Genomic DNA, 24,262 nt, shown 5'->3' on the forward strand with positions numbered 1-24,262 from the left:
TGGGTTGTATGTTCCTTCTCTGGAAGGAACAACCCTGTATGCTAACATTCCAGGTTCCCCTAGTGCTTATCTGTGAGCACAAGGAGTTCTGTGCCGCCTTTAAAATTCCTGTGCTGCTGGTCGGTGGTGGCACAGGCCTTTAATCCTTCCTGTGGGGCAGAGGCAAGAGGATCTCTGAGTTTAAAGCAAATGTGGTCTTCAGAGTGAGTTCCAGAACAATGCAGAGAAACTCTGTCTCACAAAAAAGAAAGAAATGCTGTGCCTCTCTGAAATTCTTTTGTAGCTTATTCAAACCATTCACAACTAATCCAAACTTTCTCGTCACCCTCAGTCTTGTTTCTTTCCTAATTTGGGACCACAATCATCTTTAGGGGGAAAAATGCCAATACTTTCTACCTTGGTCTCAACGCATTTTCCTATTTTATAATTATCCTTATAAAACATGTCATGCTTTACTCCCATACTGAGTTATTTCCCCTTTGCTACATATAACAAAATGCCTAAATATATAAACCTTAAATATCTACCTAATGTTTTAGTATTTTAACTTCTTTAGAAATAACTTAGACACCCTATCTCAAAACAAGCAAACAAAAAGAAATAAATAACATTTTTTAAAAAAGGAAGAAGAAGAAGAAGCTGTTAGGAACAAATATGCTGTAAGAGAGTCATCACTCTCTAAGAAAGCAAAACAAAGGTTTGTGTATTTTTACATTCTAGAAGCCAATCTTAATGTGGTTCTTTTGAGTTTAGTATTTTCCGTTAACTCAGTTTCCCTTCCAACTGAAAAGTTAGAAGCACTTTCTGCTGTAAGTTGTAGTTACTTAAAAGGGTGTCTATTTCAGAAACACAGCATTACAAAGGTATAAGTCTGTTGTACAATAAAGTTTGTTTTGCAGGTATGTGTCCAGGTGTGGCTCTGGATGTATGTTTGAGTTGTGCCTATGATATGAGTTGGCAAACTGGCCAATCAGTTAAGTCTGGCTTACTGCAAACTGTTATATAGCCTATGAGATACAAATGGGTTTTATCATTTTAATGCTTGCATTTTAAGTGATTATGGGTACTTTATTATACTACATAATGCCTTTGCCCCCCCCCCACTTGGTCCACTGATCTTCCAATATTTACTAACTGATCTCTCAATATATGTCAGCCAGGGCAATCTCTTGATTTTAAGAGTTATTTTTCTAATAAATATCTGATTTTTTTGGAGATAAAATAAAGGATATAATACAAAATGTTAAAAAGGTCAACTAATTGTCCTTACAATATATTTTAGAGGTAAAGGAGAAGAAAGTACTAAATCTTTCCCAATTTGAAGCAGTTCATACTGAGATTATGCCAAATGGAACGTTTCCTAATGACTTGCTTCCATCATGAAACACTTTGGTCACCAGTTTGCACTAGGTGTTTGCCCTGAATTTCGAATGGGTGATGGCTAATCTTGGTCGTCAGCTACACTACATCTAGAAGCAACTAAAACTCAAGCATGTAGGTACCTGCGAGGGCTTTTTCTTGATCAGCTCATTTGAAGTGGGAAGAGCCACCCTACATCTGAGCCACACCCTCACTCAGGTAGCAGCCCACAGAAAAGGCCATGGAAGAAGGAAGCTTTTGCATTTTCCCACTTCCTTTACTCTCTAGCAAGTTCATCTACCCTGCAGCTTTGGCTTTTTTTTTTTTTTTTAAACTGGTATTAGAACCTACTTCCTTGGGATTCTGATGTAGATTGAAGACTGGCTGAGACATCCAGCCTCTTCTATTAAACAATTATTAGAATCCTGACTTTTTCATCAGACATTGTTGGACTAGCTGGACCACAGCCACTCTTAAAAAAAATCCCCCTTTCATATATGTGTGTGTGTGTTCATTCTATCAGTCTGTTCCTCTAAAGAACCCTGGATAATATGGAATACATCCAAGAGAGAGTCTGAGTCATGAGCTGATTCCCCAGTGAAGCAAGTAGAACAGCTGTAGAGAGCCAGAATAGGAGACCTGCAGCCAGCAAGAATAGGCAGAATGGGCAGAGAGCCAGGAGCAGAGGCAGTGCAGTTTGCCTGCTTGCTTGTTTGTTTTAACCTATTTGTTAAGATTTAATTTACATAGCATGAAATCCATCTGTCTTGAGAGTACAATTCAGTGATTTTGGGCAATACCGGTTTTGGAGCACTATCCAGTTTTGGAACACTACCCAGGAAATATAAATTGTCCCTACTTGCTGTCACTCCATGTCAACTTTGACTACTAGTTCCAGGGAACGCTAACCTGTCTTATTCTCCCCATAGAGCTATCTTTCCTGAGCATTGCATATAATCAGAATTACCCAATATGTGGCTTTATGTGCTGACTTCTTTCCCTCATCATGATGCTTTTGAATTTCATGTATCTTGTAGCATTTATCAGTCCTTGTTTCAGAGGCCACACCTCCTTTGTTTATCCATTTTTTTATTGGTTGGTAGTTAGTTGGTGTTAGCTATTATTTCTGTGGTTGAATAATAGAGTACACAGAAAAAAACTCACAGACTTTCAGACCTTGCAGGCGACATCTTGAGTTTGGCTCCCAGCTCCCATGGTACTTCAGCCATGCCATGGTTGTTTTTTGTGCCACATTTCCTCATTATCTAAGGGAAAAGAACAAACTTAGAGAATTGTTCTGTGTGGTTAAGTGGAATTATATAGTGGCTCTGTCTGTTCTTGTTTGATTTTTGGTGGTAAGAATGCATGTTTAAAGACCCGAACAAGGATACCAACAGACATGCTAAAATGGAAGGGATCTCATGGGGCCTCAACTCCAGGCCAAAAAAAAACCTAAAGAACAAAACTACAGACAAGAAGGTTGAGTGTGGGAAAAATAGTCTTCTTCAGAGAGGAGCACCCTAATTGGTTATTCAATACCAAGTGGTCAGCTCTGAAATTATGTACATATGTATAACATATACACACAAATAGCATTGTATAGACCAAGCAGGTTGAATTTACATACTTAGGAATACCAGCAATTAATGAAAAAGAAGCCATGACTTTGACAGAGCAAGGGAAGTTGTCTGTTAGGGATTAGAGGAAGGGAAGAAATGATGTAATTGTATTTTAATTTAAAAATAAAAAGATATTAAAATAAAAACGTTGCATATTTAGCAACGGAAAAATAATTCTTTAAACCTTGCTCAGAGTCGGGGGTCAGGGGCATAGGCATTGAGAGAGCAGGACGGTCCTGTAGTGGCCCTCCCTGTAGGGGAGGTAGGATTTAAACAATCTAAAAATGGAGGTCAAGGGAGCAGTAAGCCCAGAACGGATGTTTCAAAAGGCATACAGAGTGGGCTACTGGAGACCAAAATTAGGAACATAAAGGTGGGATTGGCTTCTTGGAAGCCAGAAAGGCCAGAACTGACCCTTTAGTTGTCTTCAGAGTCTTTCCCTTAGGACTCTGTCTGGCTATACATAGGCCAGGTTTTAGAGTGAGAAACCACTTCACAGAACACTACAGGCTTTAATTATTTACCCCTTTAGCAAGAAGCCCTACTCTCTTAGCTTGGTTTTAGAAACATCTACTCTGCCTATCTCCTTTGGCAGTCCTGCCCTGATTAACCCGAGCTTTCACATCAAAGAGCTTTTAGAACAGCAGGAGACTGCACTATGCTCAATCATACAGTAGGGAAAGAGTGCATGTTACTGTACTACCCACTGTGTTCCAAATATGTGTGAACAGGGAACCATGTGAGACTCAGTTCGCTACAGGGTTCTGCTTATTTGAAGTACATAGCATGTTTGTTATAGGGAAATAGTATGACAAGCCAGGAAGCTATGCCCATGAAATCTCAACAACCTAGCTGCCTAAACAAGACCTGAACAATGACAACAATTGATATCCTAAGGTAGATAGGAGAAATTCCCACCCCCAGAGGAATAGTTACAAGCAATTAACAACTCCTAAGAGATGGAGAACTTGGGCCCAAGAGTGAGGCCTCTGATTGGTATCCCAATACCAAGTGGTCAGCCCTAGAAGCATATACGTGCAGACAACACTGAACAGGCTCATCGGGTCGTATGTATATGTATGTTTAACAGCAGTGGTTGAAAAAGAGTAAGCTGTGAATTTGGGAGGGACCTGGGGAAGGAGCACGAAGGAGGAGAGGGAGGGAAAAAATGAAATAATTATATTTTAACTAACTTTTTTAAAGCAGCAATAAAAAAGAAAACGTTTTAATATAGATTTAAACATGAGCATACCTGCAAAAGATAAATTTATTATCAAAACTTTGGCAATGTGATAGGTATTTTGTAATAATGATTTCTTTTTCTTACTCAATGATACATCTTTTTGTCCTTTGTATTCAAAAGGGAATATATTACAATACAGACATATATATATATATACTTATATATGATATGTAATATATATGATTATGTAAAAAAAATCCTGTAGCCTTATGCTCTTGTCAATTCTCAGATGGTACTAGGAAGGGCCTGGCCACCCTCAGCTCCCATCTCCATTAATTCTGTCTTCACTACTATATGATTTGGAGCAGGGCCCTTTGCGCTGTTAATAACAAGCCTGTTGTCCTGCTCTGTGTAACTGCCATAGTCTTCAGAAGGTTTGGACCCTGGAAACTCGTAGCCCATTGGAACCCTCTCTGAGTTTCACATCCAACCCATTCCTCTTCTGCCTCCCTTCCCCTCTCTTGCCTAGCTCACCTAGAGAACGGACACACTGTGGTGCTGTCCCCACCTTAAGATTTTCTGAGATGGAAAGACTGGTTCATCAAGGCAGTTCTTAGAGACATTATGGCAGGATGACCTTGAAATAAAAATCCCTTTTGGATGTAAGCTAGAAGCTCAGACATAAGCTGTAGCTAGATAAACTTAGATTTAGAGCCATAGTCTGTCGAGAAACAACTTTGTAAATTGTCAGGCCCTAAAGGAGGGACTGTAAATATTCATACTCACGTGAAACATTCTTGTCATTTTGTGGTGATATTGTGTTCCCCAAAATATTGTGCACCCTAATAAACTTATCTGGGGTCAGAGACAGAACAGCCACAATATTAAACATAGAAGTTAGGCAGTGGTAGCACACGCCTTTAATCCTAGCATTCCAGAGGCAGAAATCCATGTGTTCAAGGATACAGCCAGGCATGGTGACACACGCCTTTAATCCCAGAAAGCGAGCCTTTAATCCCATGGAATGGTGGTAGAAAGCAGAAAGGTATATAAGGCGTGAAGACCAGAAACTAGCAGCATTTGGCGGTTAAGCATTCAGGCTTCTAGCAGCACAGTTCAGCTGAGAGCCATTCAGATATGAGGACACAGAAGCTTCCATTCTGAGGAAACAAGACCAGCTGAGAAGTTGGCCAGGTGAGGTTAGCTGTGGCTTGTTCTGTCTCTCTGATCTTCCAGTGTTCACCCCAATACCTGGCTCAGGTTTGTTTTTATTAATAAGTACCATTAAGATTCATGCTACATATTTAGTAAAACTTTAAGGAATGTCTATCTGGTCATTTGCACAATTACAGGTAAAATTTCTTTGATTTGATCTCCCCAATTTTGTTACATGATCATTTGTCTGAGAACTGAGTAGGAATTCATTAAATCACTAGAAAACAAGAGTGAGTTGTTGCCCATGAAAACCCCGTGCATCACCAACTCTTTAAGTTCATCCCTACACCCTCAATAGCCCGCGCAAACTCATCTGTACACTCTCAGTAGCCCACGCACCAACTCATCTGTACACCCTCAGTAGCTGGGGCATCCACATGCCATTCATGCTTCGAACACCAGTGGCCCTGGAAACTCCTTGGCTCACAGAGTTTTATTCTGAGCAATCCTGGAGTGTTTGTAAAATGTATGGATAAAATGTAGGCAAATTGCAAATGGTTTTGTAAGGTTGAATAGTAAGTAAGTGTCTTTAAAAACTATAAACAGATCTGGATACATAAAGTTAATAAAAAGGCAACAGAGTCTCTCATTCACATGACCTACTGCACAACCACATAAGAATTCAGGCTTCCTCTGACACCCATGTCTTCCCATGTGACGTGACACGTCTGCCTGGGAACCATACTCTGATGAGGTAGTGTTATGTAGCCATTGGCACTGAGATATAGTTAGTCACAAAAGTTCATTAGAAATTATTTATTGGATGCATTCCACATGAGAACTGCTAAGAACAGTGAACATGACAGGTTAGTCTTTAGCATGTACCATGTGTCTGTCTGTCCATCTACTTCTGATGATTGCCTCACCTCCTCCTCATTCTAACCCATAGGAGTAGTTGTTACTGCCTTCAGTTTCAGGTCAGCAGGTACATTTGCAACGCCACTTGTTCCAGACTGTGAGAATTGTGTCTCATCCATGTGTGTGAACACAGCCACCAAAGAGCTAGTCCTGGGCAGAAGATTTATGGTACAAAATTCTCACTCAGAGCTGCAAGATCCAACGAATCATAAGACACTTAAAGGATATGTTAGTGTTAAATCAGTATCTTATGGGGAACAAGAGCCTTGGTAGGTAGAGACCGGAAGGAAGTTCAGAAAGAGTATATGAAAAAGTCAGTTTAGATAAAGGAGAAGATGTGATTGTTGTGGCTTAAAGAAGGAGGAAAAATAGACATCACCATGTTCATTAAATAGAGTGAAACTTGTATGGTCACCCCAAAGGCAATTATGGGCTAGTGCCTAATCTCAGCTCCCTCCTTTCTGAGGGCACGCCTTTGTCAAACCTCTGTGCCTTTTCTGTGCACGGGAGTGTGAGCTAATCCTGCAGACTCTGAGAGGCGCCTCGGGAGGCTGTGCCAGCTTTGTGTCCTCATTTTGTCATTTACCAACTGTGTGGCCAGTGACAAGAACTCTGTTGCCAACAGAGGGTCCCAGTAGAGAGTTAATGATGGGGTCTACCAAAGTGTCTGTGTCCTTTGTGGGAAGTAGGATTCAGGTTGTGGTTCTGTCAGCCACACTAGTGCCCTGCTCTTCTCAGGCTACAAATGAGATGGCTGTCCTCAATCCTGCTTCCTTATCTCCGGGAATTCTTGCTTTACTTAAAAATAAATTAATTAATTAGAAATTCAACTTCTGCTTGTTTAACAATACCTAAGTAAAAGCACAGAGGTAATTTTTGGCTTAACAGTTTTTAATGAGGACTCATCTTTTAAGATGTTATGAAAATATTTTTAGTTGCATACCTCTTATTATCAAACAGTATTCTCTGTAACAGTGAATTTAGTGTTTTGCTTCTTCATTCCTTGTTTTTACTAATACAATCTCAGAATTCATCTCTTGGTTGTTGTTAAATATTTTATGTTGTCCCTTAAGAACTGTAGCTTTAGTTGGACAATGAAATATAACATGAATTGCTAAATGGTCTTATTAATTTAAAAAAACCCAGAGCTAGATATAGGGGTGAAAGCTGAAAGATCAGAGGAATAGAACAAGCCACAGCCAACCTCACCTTACCAACTCCTCAGCCTCCAGAGCGAGACTTCTTGTCTACTCACGCCTTATATACCTTTCTGTGCCCTGCCATCTTGCTTCCTTTCTAGTGCTGGGATTAAAGACACGTGTTCTTCCCAAATACTGGTAGCAAGGGCATGAGATCTCAAGTGCTTGAATTAAAGGCGTGTGCCACCATGCCTGGCTCTGTTTCCAGTGTGGCCTTGAACTCACAGAGATCCAGACAGATCTCTGCCTCCCGAGTGATAGGATTAAGGGTGTGTGCCTCCACTGTCTTGTCTCAATGTCTAATCTAGTGGCTGGCTCTGTCCTCTGATCCCCAGGTAAGTTTATTAGGATATACAATATATTGGGGTACACAATATATCACATTTCCCCTTTTGTCTAAAATAATAAAAGGTTATAACTAATATAAGAAAAACTATATACAATAATTATATATAATATATACAGTCAAGAATTAATACAATGTCCAGTCCATTAAAATTCAAAAAATTCAAACAAAAACCTCCATTATTTATCCTATCTTGATGAGTCCAAAATATTATACCTAATTTATGTTCTACCCTAACTTGTATTATCAACTGAAAACTATCTTTTGATGTCTTTCAAATTTATACATCTTATACCTCTTTAGTGAATTTTTTTCTGAATTTGTTAACAAGGAAAACTATAACTATCTAATCTTCAACTCCCTCAGAGACCTGAGAAGGTTATAATATTAACTGAGTAAGCAGGAAGTGTAAACAAGCAACTTCCAAAAAATGTGAGAAATGACAGAAACATCTGGCTGCCTGGACAGTCACTCAAGATTTCTCTGCAACATTGGGGCATCCATCTTTGGCCTAAAGGCCTAGCATATCTGACAGACTCTTGTGAAGCAGAATTTTCTAAAGAGCCTTCCTACCTTGTCTTGGCAAGGATGGGCAGTTCTTTCTTTTGTGTCCTGCTTGTCCATTTTGGACAGCATACTGTCAGCAGTCAAGGACAAGAAAATGCCCTAGCCAGTGGCTACCTTTTGCCATAATGAAAGTAAACTCCATAAGGAGTTTCTTCAGTGCCCATCATCTTCTCTGAAGTAGATTGGTGCTGCCAGGAGCGGACATGTCTCATAGTCTTAAAAAAAATATGTTATTAAAACATCTTAAATGCCGTATTCTGTAGATCTCTGAAGTGTTTGAAGATGACCTATCTAAAATATATTTTTGTTTAACCATGAAAATATACATAATATGACTACAAGTTCGATTGTAATGACTATTAACTTGCATTTCTTATATCCTAATTAGTTGGTAATAATAACTTTCAAGGACTAGCTATTTGTATTACATTGTTAAATGAACTGTAAGGTACAATAATTTGAACAAGGTTAGAAATGTATGTACAGTATTTTCTAACAAAATCAATCTCAAAATTGTATCAATATACATAATTTATATACAATATACAAAAATCCAATCCAATGTAAAATATTTAAAACTAGTAGTTAAGCTTTTAAAAGTAGATTCAATAATGTACCTTTTTAATCTTATGATATCTATAAGCTCCCCTTTTTTCAGAGTAGATTCAATAATCTACCCTTTTATCCTATCATTTCTATATCTCTTTTTTTTCAGAGTAGATTCAGTAATCTACCTCTTATCTATATCCTTTTTTTAGGGAAATTATGTATATTTCTAAGTTCATGCAGCATAATTTATTCAAAAATTATATTCTTTGAGTTCTAAATTTATATTTTGTATTTTGGTGGGTTGAAATTGATCAGAGTTACTTTTTTAAAAATTCAATAATGTATTTTATTTAGCTATAGATTCATAAAAATCTTACATTTGTTAAGGTACAGTAAATATTGTAAATGAGATTTTTATTCTGCATGTGTATTTATTTTACACATAGCACAGCACACTTACCATTTAATGAAGGTTTCAGAGTAGCACATTGTCACAACCTTTGATTATGAGGATATTTTTCAAGTTCCTTTACCAATGAAAGGCACCTCAGCTGGCTGTGGCGTTCTTCAGTCAAGGGTTCCCATTTTCAGCATTTGTGGTAAGAAGGGGAAATTAAAGACCATGTAGACATCTGTGCCCCTGATGGTGACTTGTTTTTATTTGATTTATTTGTGTGTTGACATGTTTTGTTTTCTTGCCTGAAGACAGAAGGATTTTTCATTTCATTTTTACAGTAGGATTCAAATTTTTTTTCTAAATGTGGCTTTGAATTGGTCTTGTTTAGAACATAATTTGATTCTTGGGTTTTTTTTCTAGTTCACTTTTTTTAAATGTGTCATTGGTGATGACTTCTATGTCAGTTTTTCACTTATCGTTTCCAAGAAACCATTATACTAAGTTATTTTTTTTTTCTGATCCCCAGATCTATAGTCCTTTATACTCTGTAGAATCTCTTGGGATTATTCACCATCTGTTTCAGTGATTGAATTTCTTCTGTGTATATCTTTTTTTAATTAATTAATTTTCTATTTAACTTTTTTATATATTTTGATCATATTCTTTCCCCTCCCCTAGCTCCTCCCAGGTCTTCTCCACTTCTCCACCTACACAACTTCATGTTCTTTCTCTCTATCCTCATCCTTTCCTCACGGGGGTGGTAATTCTAGGCTTCATTTTCAGAATCTGTCCAACTGTTCTTTGTTTTTCTTCACCTGTAATCTCAGTTTTACTCCAGCACTTTTCAAAATTGATTTATACCTTCGTCTTTCTACTTTTGATTCTAGAAGTCCTGTCTTCTTTATCACATTGAGAATGCCGAATATTTTCTGAAAACTGACTTCAGATGTTTGTAGGAAGTCGTCTTGAGGAGAGTGCTCTGTGGCTGTTTAGCATGCAGTTCTCTGGCTGCACTCAGTACTGTTGGGTAGATTCATGCCAGTATTTAGCTGTTACTGTTGTTGCTGAATTGCAAAAGATCTCTTCAGGTCTGTTCACAGGAGAGGATGCTCTTGGTCCTGTTCTCTGTCCCTTTTTTCTTAGTAAAAGTCCTCTTTGAAGTCTTTAACCTAGTAGCAAGTTGATATTTTTAGACTATGACATTTTTTCAGTGATTTCCAAATAAATGAGCTATCTCCAGTGCCTTGTTCTTTGTTATGTATGTGAGCTATGGAAGAGCTCCAACCCCTGGCATGCAACATTTTCAAAAGCATCTTGTCTTGAAATCTTTTTTTGCCTCTGAAACCACCAGGATACAGAGTACTTTCCCCCTTTGTCTAGTTGTAAAAGGAAGTAGCAATCACTAACAGATGTAGTTGGGGGATTCTCCTGCTGCCTCAAAAAGCATCATCAAGCCTAGGTTTCTGGGTAAGATAGCCAAGAGGATGGAAAGGGTGATATACACAGAAAGAGATTTTCCCCCTTCTCTTAAAACCCATGATTTGTTTAATGTTATCTCTATCCACTTAAAAAAATGTGTGTGTGTGCGCGCGCGCGTGTTTAGGGGTGGAGGCAGAGGACAAACTCAGGAATGCTGTGTCTTTGAGGCAGGGTTTCTCTTTGGCTTGAAGCTGACCAAGCAGATTAGACCAAACCACACCATCAAGATCTAGGAATCTCTGATTTTCAATTTTGTTGGAAGGTTTATTTAATTGCTCTTGCCTTCCTGACACTGGGATTACAAACATAGACACCGTGCCCAAAATGTTTCATGAATTCTTGGAGTTAAACCAGGTCCTCATGATTTTAGGCAAATACTTTATTAACTGAAGTATCACCCTAAGCCCTCTAAAACCTTTTTTAAAACCTAATTTTATTCTCTTACTGTTATAATACTCCTTCCCTACTCCTAGCAGGAGACTAAAAGTCATGTCTTCCTATTTATGGTTATATGCAGCTTCCCGTATCTCTTCCTAGAAGTATTTTAGTGGAAGTCTGGGGGACACTAAACAAGCTTGCAGCAATCATTTAAAAGTGTAACTTAGATGAAACTCCATAAATAAAGTTTTTTTTCATGTTGCAAAATGTTTGCAAATTTTGCTTCCTGCAGATATTTTGTGGAAATAAAAAGTCTGCCTTGTAAATATTCATTGCAACTTGTTATTCAAATAAGGTAGGCATCAGTGTTCCTGTAACAGAACCTGTGTCTTATGAAAACTGGGTCATGTTAGTGATAGAATAAAATGCAGACATATAAATGATGGTAAGAATTCCAATGACTTCTATAAAATTTTTATTATACATAAAAGCTGTCTGATCATTGCCTACTAACAATAGTCAAAATTGAAACAGCTGTTATAAATCATTTACTAGAGAAGTTGCAAATTCAGTTGTCTCCAGAGGCCAGAAAAGTAAAGCAAATTCTTGATGTTCACTGGTTCAGTGTGATAGGGAGAGAAAGGGACTGAAATAAAGGTTATTCTAAAGATGACCAGATCCTTGAATTACTATTATGGAATAGACCTACTCTCCCTGAGATAGAACTGAGGGCAAGGGATATTAACAGATTTGCCCAAAATGAAAAGATTGTGTGTTATTCATCACAGCCACATAATCTGCAGGGCACATTCCAGATAAAATGGGGGGACTATTTAACACTCATTTGGAATTCAGTATGGTGACAGCAAAGCCTTAGATCAGGTTGAACTCTGTAGCTGAACATGCCTATGTCAGCCTTGGTTTACGTTCTGATCTAGAATTTGTACACAAGATGGAAAGAAACACACAGACATTCACCCGTAGCCACCAAGAAAGCTGGTCATGGATGTGGATGAAGTCTATTTTTGCTGTTCACACTATGGAAGTGAGCCATCAGTACCTACAGGAGGGCTTTCACATGAGGGTTAGAGTTGGGGCTTTTCTGGTGTGTGTGTGTGTGTGTGTGTGTGTGTGTGTGTGTGTGTGTGTGTGTGTGTTGGGAGGGGGGTATTTAATTACTCCTTCTTCTGCCACTGTTTGTTATTCCTTCTCAAATTCAGATTTTTATGAGTTATTTATTGAAGACTTCAAAGCTCTTCTCTAAAGTAGTTGTGCCTTAGATTTTAGAACGTTGGAGAGTGGACGGCCCACCAATGTCTGTTTGTGATAGTCTGAGGGATGCTAGTGTCTGCTGGTGGGTCACAGCCAATCGTTAGAGGCTTCCTAGTGTTGGACCCCAAAATCTAGGGTCTCAAGTGGGCACCCCAAGAACCCAGACTCCAGTCCAGTTGATGCAACAGCAAGAGGTGTTTATTGAAGAAGCAACTGTACAGACAGGCAAACTCTTGGCCTGAGAGCAAGAGCTGCATCTTACTGCAGCCCCATGGGGGCTTTTAAAGGAAAAACCCACAAAAGCCATAAGATTACAATTCCCATACAATTTCGTTTCACAAGATCATGGTCTGATCTCAGAGTGGGTATAGTCACGTCCGCATGTACATTCTTCCTGAAACCTCAAGGGGGGTATCAGTGCGGGAGTGGAATTTACACAAAGGTCACAGTGGTCCTTCCTGGAACACTTGTAACTATCCCGTCACAGTTGAGCACATCTCTTAACAGAAATCTTTTTACATTGTTACAGGTTGAATAATGGCTGAGTCAGGTGGCCATTGGAACTAGTTTTCTTTTTAGTTCCTTATTTCCTGGGGCTTGGGGGTGTAAGCCTGAAGGGTTTAGGGTCTTTCACTAGCACAACCCTCTTTCTCTCCTGAATGTAATTCTCATTTCCCTCAGATAATTTTATACATCATTGTAATCATCTCCTAAAATCTGTCACTGGTACTTTACTTAAAATGTTTAGATTCTTTGCAAACAGAAGATGTTTACCTACAATGTATAATCCAAGCTTTCACCAACCTAGTGCCCTTATGAATACAGTGGGGTAAATCCTGGGCAGGTTTTTGAAGTATGCTATTCACATTCAGAAAGTACTAGGAAGGCCAGAGAGATGGTTCTGAGTAAAGGTGTGTGCTGCACACTAACCTGTCTGAGTTTCATCACTGGACCATACACACACACTATGGCACATGACCACAGATACAAACACATGTACACACATGCGTGCCCAAATGCACATGTGCCTGCTCCCCCCCCACACACAGTTCTTAAAAATTTTTCATGGTGTACAAGAAATAAAATTGGGAGTTGAGTATTAGGGTAAGATGCTTTTTGTAAATAAAAACGTAAATATCTTCATTCGATGAAACTCATCCCTCCATGTGTGTCAATCAGAGAAAATTGACAAGCTGAGAAAGAAGAAAGGCTGGTGGGAAAATTTGATAACTTACAGAAAGCAAAGTTATGAATAATGATTAATATTTATTTCCTTAAAGCCATACTCAGGAATGTTTATGTTCGACTAGTGATCATTACCAAGTCCGTTCCTTGGTTTAAAGGAACAGGAAACTTAATTAACTTTTCCCTCACATATATCAGATATACTGTGAAATATATAAACTGAATGTCTTAATTTCTTTAATCTTTTACAGGTGGAGATTTTCCTTTTACCTCTATGTATTTAGCTATGGAGTCCGGTTCTTGAAGCAGGTAGGCACTGTCACATTACTCCATATAATTCTTATGTGTCTATAGGCCTATGTCTGATTTTTAATATGTAACAATATTTTAAATACTATAACAGCCTTCCTAAGAATTACTTGTATATTTAAATTTGATTTATAAAAATATTTACAGAAAATTCATTCAGACTTATGTCTGAAATGCTTTGAAAAGCAGTTTGTTTCTTCAGGGAGGATGTGAAGTCTTCTTCAGTGGGCTCTGTCTGGTTACTGCCTTTTTGCGTTAGAACTTGTAACGTCCAGTTGATGCTATGAACGAGATTAGCATTTCAGCATTGCATGTCACATGACCTGAAAGCTCTGGTTACTGCGGTGGGTGTTATCACTGTCATCCCCACCAGCAGAGACTGCTGTTTTAGAGTCTTGTACATTAGTTAGCAGGGTGGAGCCAACCGCTGGTGGTAAGTTCAGCTTTTTGTTTTAAGCGTGTGTTGTCTTTGCTCCTGGCTTGCTAACCGCTGCATGAACCCATTAATGTATGAAAGTCTTCCTTTATCAGGTGTATCCTCCTTCTGCCTAGTGGTTACCATTCATACTGATAATGTACTGATAAATCAGGGTGCTTAAATTCCAGACTCACGAAGATTTACCTTCTTGTTTTCTTGGATGTGTTAACCCTGGTAACTTGGTACAAAAAAGAAAGTTAATCTTAAAAGTACCCTGTACTGTTAACCTCCAAAGTACTATCAGTGTTTTGTTTTGTTTTGTTTTTTTAATTACAAATATATCTCTAAAATAGGATACAGGCCAAGTAGCATAAGTTACTAGGGAAGCTTATAAATACTGATGTGAAATTTTCAAATATGTTTTGTTTTTAAAGTCTAAATTACCAGATGTTGTCTGCCTGTGGAACTGCTCTTATAACAAGTGGTCACTGTGCACTCTGAAAGCTCCCTAGAAACACTTTTTACTGCCTGCCATTCCCTTAGGTAACCAACTGTGCTTGCTTGCTTGTTTGTTTGTTTTCACTTCGTAAGAATGTCTGGTCCAGGGTCATTTGAGCAAATGTAAATGGATGAACTTCACACTCACGATGGGGAAATTTGCAGCTGGAGTAAACAGACAAGGCGGAACACGCTTAGTTTGAACCCTTATATCTGTGTTTTCAGACTTAGGAAAACTGAGTGAGCATAAGGCATCTTACGCTTACTTGGAGAAGATAGCTGTAGATAGAATTTGAGGTGATGTGGCAGATTTGCCCCTCATGGAATGTGAAGTTGCTAACAGTACCACGGTTTGGGGGTTCAGGCTTGCTTCTGCTTGTAAGAGGTTTTGATGGTGGAAGGGGAAGATGGTGGGAGCCGGGACCACTCTTGTCCTGTCCCACCCTTTCCTTGGATAGTTTCTGTTATCCCTCACGTGGTAAGTGTGGCCAGCAGACAGCAGAGCAGGAAGCACTTTGACATAGATCCAGTTCTTTCTAGTTTATTCTGCCCCTACACAAACTGAATGGCATGAAAATACCTTTTGTCCAGACTGAACGGATCAAGAGGGGAAGGCCAGTGGACCATGCAAGGCCATCAAGAAACTTGTCAATAGAATGTTCACTTGGGAATTTTTTTTTCTTAGACTTCACCAGTTTTATACTACTTTCCTTTCAGGCTATCACACACGCTTTAAAAACAGTAAAAGACCTAGACATGTTCTGGATGAATAAACTTGTATTGAGGTCCTTTCTCTAGTGCTGTCTGAAGAGCATTCATTTGGATGAACTGCTTGATTTAGCCTCCATTGTGTGAGACGTGTGTTGATCCTGTTGTCAAAATACCTGTGCACAACCTTGTAAATGCCTTGTCAGCCCTCTTGTTTCGTGGTCCATTCAGAGAGGGTAGGTACTCTTCTGAAGATCACACTACAGTGTACGAACGGTGAGGGTGAGCCTCAAGTTAAGTACACCTAACTGCCGTGTCATACACCTAACTTTTCTCACATTCCCAGGATGCACAGTTTCCACACGACTTCTTTCTTTAGTCAAGTTAACTAAATTGACTAAACCAAGTCTTTATTCCAGTGTAAATAACTTAAAAACTTACATATTTTAAATAGTTTTATGAACTTAGAAAAGACAGTATTATTTACTTGTCTCAAACCAAGAGGAAAAAAAAAATATGGATGTATCTTCAAGGTTAAAATGAAAATGTCATAATATTGTAAATATTTTAACATAGAGTCAATACATTTTACCAACATAGCCCAAGTTTACCTTTGTGTTCAGATTTTTCCAAATAATGTAGTAGGAAAATTCTCATAATCACTGAGCAATGAACTAATTTTTATTCCAGTATCAAAAGTGTGGATTATTCCTTGACTTGTAGAAAAATGCTTGGCAGTCTACACTGTCGAGGTTCCCTCCATCCTCACTTAGATCAGACAGGTCAGCTGTAGCTCATCTTCTAGGGGCACTAAGTGTCCTCTCCGTCCTAAAAGATTAGACAAGTCAAGACTATGTGGCATTTATCTTACAGACATCTAAGTAAACTATTATGTAGGGTTATTTCTAGGATGAGAAATACCTAAATAGTTTGAAGTATCCCCAAGTTGGTGTTTCCAGATCTTCAGGTGCTATTCACAGATAGCTCTGCCCACAAGTGTGACTCCTGATCTATCCACACTCTCCTCGGGTAGCTCCGCCCACACATGTGACTCCTGATCTATCCACACTCTCCTCGGGTAGCTCCGCCCACACATGTGATTGGCATAGACAAATGCTTTTGTAATGAAGGTTCTAAGTTACTTGAGGTGCTCTGAAGTCCTGCAGCCTACTCACACAAATTGACATGCTTTCTGGGGTCCTGAAATAAACCAAACTGTTGCTCAGTGTGGGTATACATTTATAATCCCATCACTGAGGAAGCTGAGGCAGGAGGATGGAGAGCTAATGGCCAGTCTGGGCTATTGTTGTTGTTTGGGTGGTTGGTTTGGATTTAGTCACTTTTAGATGGAAATTTCTGTTTGACAGAATGTTAAAAATATTTTTAAATTCCTTGTTTTACTTTTTAAATATAACATCACAAGAATGTCACACACACACACACACACACACACACTACGAAGATATAGGTAAAAGGTATTTCTTAGGATCTACATGTTAGGCTAGTTTGTTTCTAGCTTTTAAATGTAAAAAAAAATACATTTTTGTATCATGATTTTGTAAACATGCATGCATATAACTAAAAGAAAAACTGTTGAACATACAACTGTATGTAATTTCTGTATCAAAGCCTGATAAAGAGAGAAACCACAAGGAGTGTGTTAGGAGTTATTATAACGTTTAAAACAACAACAAAATGATTGCTCATGGGAAACCACTGAGGCTCTGTAAATCAAAGCAACTGAAGAGCTAGCTGCTGGTCCCCACTATGCAGTAAGAAGCTTGCAACCTGAATGTGAGTCAGCTCACTGCTCTTTTCTGAGGTGGTCTGCTGTTGAACCCAGCAGAGTACTTAGTGATGCTAATTAGCTTATACACTGGTGTAAGCACCTTTGCCATTGTGAATCAGTAGCAAACATCTCAAGGGCTGGTCCTTTCCTTAGTGCTCCAAAACACTAACACTCAGGATCAAGGGATTCCGGAAAGGAACTGAAAATCACAAGGAGCCCAGAAGACTTTCTGAAGAGGGAATGCTGAATGGCTGGTGTCCCTGAGAGCAAAGCTGGCCCTGTCATTGCCATGGGGTAAAGCTATGTCACTGGCAAGATAGTAAAACAGAAGAGACCCAATTCCATCCTCTCCCTGCTGCTTTCCAGTACCATAATGTTCCTGAGAGATCAGACTTGGCAAGACACTGGCACTGTGGAGCCAGCAGAAGTGGGGTTTGCAGAATCCAGCTCTGAGCTGAGAACAGTATCTGGGTAACTAGTCTAACCTCCTCATGTTGCCTTTACTTTCTGTAATGTGCTCCAGTAATACACTATATTTTCTTATTATTTATAAAAAAAACACTGTTGTAAGGGCTGGGGAGAAGTTGTTAGGGTTTATAGATTACCCTACAAAAGACCACCACTCACATACGTGAGGGCAAGAGTGTGTATTTCTCGAAAGAAGAATTCCTGCATGCAGTGGTCAGCCACACAACAAAATGACAATGACCAGAGAAGCTGGCAGGGTCCTTTTATAGACAGCCAGGAGGGGATTAGGTCGTCCTAAACATGAATGGCCAAGCAAGCAGCAGCCACACTAGTATCTGTCTGATTGGCTGGGGCTGTACATGCTGAATCATGCCTGGTATGCAATATCTCCCTCGCCTGCCTTATCAGAAACCAAAACTGAAACTGAACTGCAACTCAGGTCTAGTAGAGGCTGGGAGAAGTCCACCATGGTGCTCCTGTGGCCTCTCAGTATCTCAGTCAATAAAATGCTTGCCACATAAGTAACCTGAGTTTGGATCCTCGGCACCCATATGAAAATCCAGACATGGATGATGGTGCACCCTTGCTGTCCCAGCTTTGGAGAGACAGAGCTAGTCGAATACCTGGAGCTCACTGGTCAGCTAGCCTTGCTGAACCAGCAAGTTCCAGGGTCAGTGGGAGACCTTGTCTCAAAATAGAAAATGGAGGCTAGAAGAAGACACCTGACATTGACCACTGGCCTCCACATGCACACAGACACATGTGCCAAAGTACCTGCACACGGTCATGAACATGAACACAAGCATACAGCACGCAATAAAATATCTGCCGGCTGCCCTCTGTTGTATACACTTTATGACTAACTACTAAAACTTGCAGTTGAGAAGTACTCTTCCAGACTCTTCCCATTGCCTGTGCCCTTGAATTTCTTGAGTCTGACTTGAACCATGGCCCTGCCTTTCATGGTACATGTGGCCATAGCATATTCTGCTGGTCTAGTATTTCCAGTTGTTCTCTTCTGCTTATTGGTGAACTTGGAATGCTTCAGAAATAGAATGGCAATCTCTTCATCTATTTGAAGGTGAAAATAAAATGTGACCAGTTGTTAGAATGACTATTCATTTACAAAGGTTTTTTTTTTGGGGGGGGGGGTGTTATTTTTAAATTGTGAAATTGTTTGGACACAGTCACTTACTTAAGGAAATCTGAATTTTATTTTTGCCTTTGAACATGGCCCATCATGTGCTTGTATCAGAAGTGCACTTGACAAGTTGGGGAGATGTCTTGATGGTTAAAGTACAAGCTGTGCAAGTGTGAGGACATGAGGAAAGCCGACACAGGACCAGACATAAAACTCAGTATAGCGTGTTCATTCTCCCAGTGCTTCTACAGTGCACTGGCAGGGAGAGACAGGAGAACCCCTAGGAGCTCACAGGCCAGGTCCCTGACACTGCAGCATCAAGCAACAAAGAGACTCCGAATCAAACAATTAGGAGAGTGAGGACCTGAGGTTGTCCTCTGAGTATCCATGCTTGCCATGGCATGTGCCTGCTCTCAGACAGATGAGTTTGTAAACAAAGCGTGCATGTACACGCACATGCGCGCGCGCGCGCACACACACACACACACACACACACAGAGATTTTTTAATGTGCACATGACTTAGATTACTAGCATTGGAAGAAGGAACTGTAAAGATCAAGTATCCTAAATTTCTTGTTTGGGAGAAGAAAAACCAGTTTCAGAAGAGTAAATTGATGTCCCTAGGCAGAACTGGTAGTGCTTTTAAGTTCTTTGACTGACTTCCAGAAAAGTTAGAAAGCAGCTTTCAAAAAGCTAGCAGTTCAAATAATTACTGCTTTAATAGTTGACCTGGTTGATGAAGAATTCAAAGACCTATCAGTGTGGGACACTTAGGTAGGTAGAGTTCAAGGTTGAATTGCTACCCTCTGCTTGGCCAATTAGGAAGAACTTGGTCTACATTCAGGTGCAGTTATGCTTTGCTCTCTGAAATCTCTTTTTTTGGGGGCTCTCATTTTTTCTGGAAAATGGGAAAGTGATACTTTCTCTGAGATCCCTGATTTAAGTGTATATGAAGCTTTGGAAGGCTCATGTAGGCCTGCTCAGCCTTTTGACATTGCAGCACAACATTGTCATGTCCAAAGTTCATGCTCCAGAACCATGGAGTCAAGTGATGAGAAAAAAATAATTACCCCCCCCCCCAATACACACAAAACCCTCACCGTGTTTTAAGTAACTCTGTGATTTTATGTTAGGCCGCATTCATAGGCCTCATTGCATGGACCATGGGCGGACACAGCTGCATACACTAATTATTGCTGATTGACAGTCGGGCTCTGCAGGGAATTCTGAATTCTGAATCTACTGTAACCTCTAAACAGAATTGATGTGAATCTGCTGAGGCCCCCTAGTCGGTGACACCTTGCTGTAACCATGCCTGGACTCTTACTAACGGGCTAACGTACTTTCACGAACAAAATTTCAGATCAAACTTCAGCACTGCATCCACTGCGTCTCTTCTTGTACCCCACCACTCTCTCAGACCCCTTTACCCACCTGTCTCTTCTATTTGTTCCAGTCTACTTCCTTTTTTTTAGCCGCTGTGGCTCCTATTCCCAACAAGGAGAGCGTTCTAACGAGTGAGAACCTCAGGATAGTGTGGCACAGAGAAGGTACTGAAGAGGGTCCTGGAGCCATGCTGGCCCCACAGTGCCTTTCCTGTCTCCATGACTAATTCTCCCTCCAGTCAGCTTTATGATTTTAGGCAAGTTACCCAGTCTCCCCGGTATTTAGCTGATCTATCTCTGATCTCAGTCATGTGGTCTAAAACAGCACTGTCAGCTTGTATCTGATAATTCAGTGGAGAACCTGAAATTGGGACAGTTACGGTAAATTGATACAGTCTGCTTACAAAGCAACATGGTGATACAGAATAATTAAAAATATGCTCATAAATTTCGACCTGGAAGTTCAACTCCTATAAATTCATGCTGAGGAAAGAATCGTAAAGATTTTCAAGTATGAATGTGCAAGTTATTAATCACAGTGAAAATATTATCAATATCTATGTGCCTATTAAAAACACAAACCACTTAAAATGTTCTTAATATCTAATATCAACAGAATTGTTTCACTACATTATTGTCAAGTGAATAGAGTAGCCTGCAGTTCTTCAAAAATAAATCCAGAACAGCTGTACTTATGATCCTAGTAAAGTAGTGAGTGGAACTGTCCATGAAGAGAGGTAGCAAAGTCTTTGTGTGTTTGTCTCGTGGTCACATAAACAAAGGAACAGGTAAGAATGGAGGAGCCGGTTCTTTGACAAAAGCAGAAATACCGATACTGTTTCTAAAAATATTTTAGCACATTATTATTCAAGAGCTCTCAGATGTAGAGATTAGAACGAAATGACCATATTATAAAAGACCATGAAGTTATTAACAATTTTGATATGAGAAAATAGTAATTGTAAGATGACTTCTGTTAAAATGGTGAAGAAATAAGAAGGTGTGACCTCAGGCTGAGGGGATGGCTCAGTCAGTATAATACCTACTTCCCACTCATGGAGACTTAAGCTTGGATCCTTAGAACCCACATCGATGTCCAGACACAACAGGATAAAACCCAGACATGAGGCATGGAGACACGAGGAACCCTGGAGTCTACTGTCCAGCCAGTTTAGCTGAACCAGTGAGCTCCACATTCAGTGAGAGATGATATCTCAAGAAATAAAATGGAAATAGGTAGAGGAAGACACTCAGTGGTAACTTCTGGACTCTCCACACATGTTCACATGTGATTGTGCCTCTGTACATAACACATACATGTGCACACACATTTACACATACACACGTGTACACCCATTCAAAGTTTGGTTTAAAAAGTCTAGCTGTTCATACTGCCTTAATTCCTGTGGCCCTAATGTTTGAGGTTCCTCTTGTGGATCCCTTTCCACAATTGCATTACCAGGGATGCCTTGGAACAACCCTGATATAGATACGCTGGGGAGACTTTGTCATCCCCTGTGTGATTCTGGTAAAACTCAAGCTCCCTGTATTTTTGCTGCTGTTGGAGAGGCACGTTGGTTGTTTTGTTAATCCAGGGTCCTGCTGTGTTGCCCAAGCCCTCCTTAAACTGGCCACCTTCCTGCCTTAGCTTTCTGAATGTGGAGACTAAGAGCTATGGTGATACCACACTTCTTCACATATATTTATATGGTCTACTTTAGGAAATGACTCAGATTCTTCATTCTGTGTGCTGCTTTGAGAACTTTCTCATTCTTTACGGGTGTGGTAATGACTAGAAGACACTCCTGGCTTAGTGAATATCCAGGGTAAAATGTGCGTGGCCAATGGTGGTAACCACACCCCTGCAGGGATGGCTGTACTTTCCGGAGTAGTCACTGAAGGCCAGGCCCTGTGTTGTATAATTTATTCCTCATCCTTATCAGTGAAGAACCCAGGGCTTTCCCAGGCTGTCATTGTACAAGGTCACAGATCCAGTCAGGAGAGAGGGGTGAGCCTGACTATAAACACGGGTATTTTGGTTTTGTGGCTTACTGGTTATCAGTCTTAATTACTGGCTATAGATTTGATCAGGATTGGTCCGTTACACTACTCCTCCTCCCCCCCCCCCCGCCCCCCCGTCCTAGGAATAACATCCAGGGATTCACTAGCACCAGGCAACTAACTGCTCTGCTACTGCTACTCTTTCTCTTACCTCAGACCACAGAATTCAATTTCGTAAGTAAATTCAAAGTCCCCAATGTAAGCTCCACATTTGTTTTCTCTACTTCTTGTTGAAGTCATCCTGGCAGAGCTGAGACCCTCTAGCTACTGCATTCTTAATATTTTTTGCATCATCTCAAGTATCTACAGACTGTGTATAGAAATCCTTCTTATGAAACAATTAATGCAACATATTTTTCTCTCCTATGGCGTATATTTATTTTTTATGATATGATTGGCAAATCTTTAACATACTATTCACAGTTAGCAGCTGGTTAGAACAACAGCATTTTGCACATTTGGGGAATATGGTTAGGGTGAGATTGCCCATTGCTTCTCAAGCTAAAATTTTCCAGGTGATACAGGAACTGTGCCAGCACTGAGGTGATGGCTTATGGGGTCTCAGGTACAGTAATGCCTGCACTTTGGTTTAGTGAAGTGTCCTCTCAAGAACATGAAAAGGCACCCCGCTACACACACAGTTGTCTTGCATTGCATTCGGGCACACCTGGAGAGAATGACATTTCATGACAGCTTTCTCCAGGCAGCCAAGCAGGAAGACTGCTGGACTCCATGAAATGGGAATGGATATGGGGGAGTTGAGGTCAAGGATTACTTGATCTCCGAGTACAAATGGTCACTCTGACCTTACAGTGTGATACATACTTTTCTGTAATTGTTCCAAGTGCTCCTGACTCTGACAAGTCTTTTTCCAGCTCACTATCCAGCTCAGTGTCCTATCAACTTGTAGAAACTCTAGGACTGAAAGTTGGGGGGGGGGGGAGAAGAAACATACATTTCATAAGTTACCAAAATAGCACTCACTGAAATACATTCATTATGAGTCCCCTGAAGGCCTGGACTGAGTCTAGAGCAGAGCTTGATTGTGAGAAATATTACTCCTCGTTTGTATGCTGTGATGGAGTCGGCTTTGCAGACTCGCGCTGGCTACAGGCAGTGCCTGACAACTGGATTGCATTAGTATTCATGTCCCGTTTCCATGGGGACTAGAAAAGTAGTAGTGTGCAGGAGGGTGCGGGTAATTAGAGATGAAGTATCGATCTGTGAATCAGAGCCCGCACCTGCGAAGTCGCTCTGCATTAGTGAATCAGCAGCAGGGACCTCTCTGCCACACAGGCAGATCACACGCTGCATTCCACACAAAGCATTTTTTTTTTAATTCAAGTGTGTTTTACTAAAACTTGAGAGCTAATGGCTTTCATATTACAATAATCATCATGAAACATTTTCAACAATGAAAATGAAACCGCCAGATTCTTTTTTTCCTCTTAAAATCAGCTTTCTGGAAAAATAAGGCAATGGACCTCTTCTGCTTGTGACAACTGTGCTCTTTTTCAGGGTCTTGTCTGGATGTATGGGGAGTGAAAGGGTGCTTAGGACAAAGCTTGGATGTGGATCAGAGCATCTGACATTCCTGTCCAACCAGCCTATGTTCCCATGAGAGACCTGTGCGTTGCCCCAGATCCTGGGGCCCGGGTCTACTGCTGTCCCCTGTAAGGTGGGACAAATGGCTGTTTATGCTGTGTGGTTTTTTTGTTTTGTTTTGTTTTTGTTTTTTTTTAACTTCCCTTCTTTATTAACACAAAAAGGAATATGCACGCCCGACTGGGGTTGACATTGCTATTGTTGAAGCTTCATTAAGCAAAAGCTTGGCAATAACCTTCACTAGGTTGACTATTCCAAGACTATTCCAAGTC

The 24,262-nt window shown here is 40.1% G+C and overlaps 1 protein-coding gene across 1 annotated transcript in view; it reads left to right on the top strand.

Moving 5' to 3' along the window:
* Window positions 1-24,262, top strand: part of Cers6 (ceramide synthase 6) — a 253,788-nt gene that overhangs the window by 127,999 nt on the left and 101,527 nt on the right. Inside the window, exon 4 of the mRNA XM_059260613.1 lies at window positions 13,858-13,915. Coding sequence (XP_059116596.1) covers window positions 13,858-13,915 — 58 coding nt within the window. The remainder of the gene's footprint in view (window positions 1-13,857; window positions 13,916-24,262) is intronic.

This window comes from Peromyscus eremicus, chromosome 4 (genome assembly GCF_949786415.1).
Source record: "Peromyscus eremicus chromosome 4, PerEre_H2_v1, whole genome shotgun sequence".
In the NCBI taxonomy this organism is placed as follows: Eukaryota; Metazoa; Chordata; class Mammalia; order Rodentia; family Cricetidae; genus Peromyscus; species Peromyscus eremicus.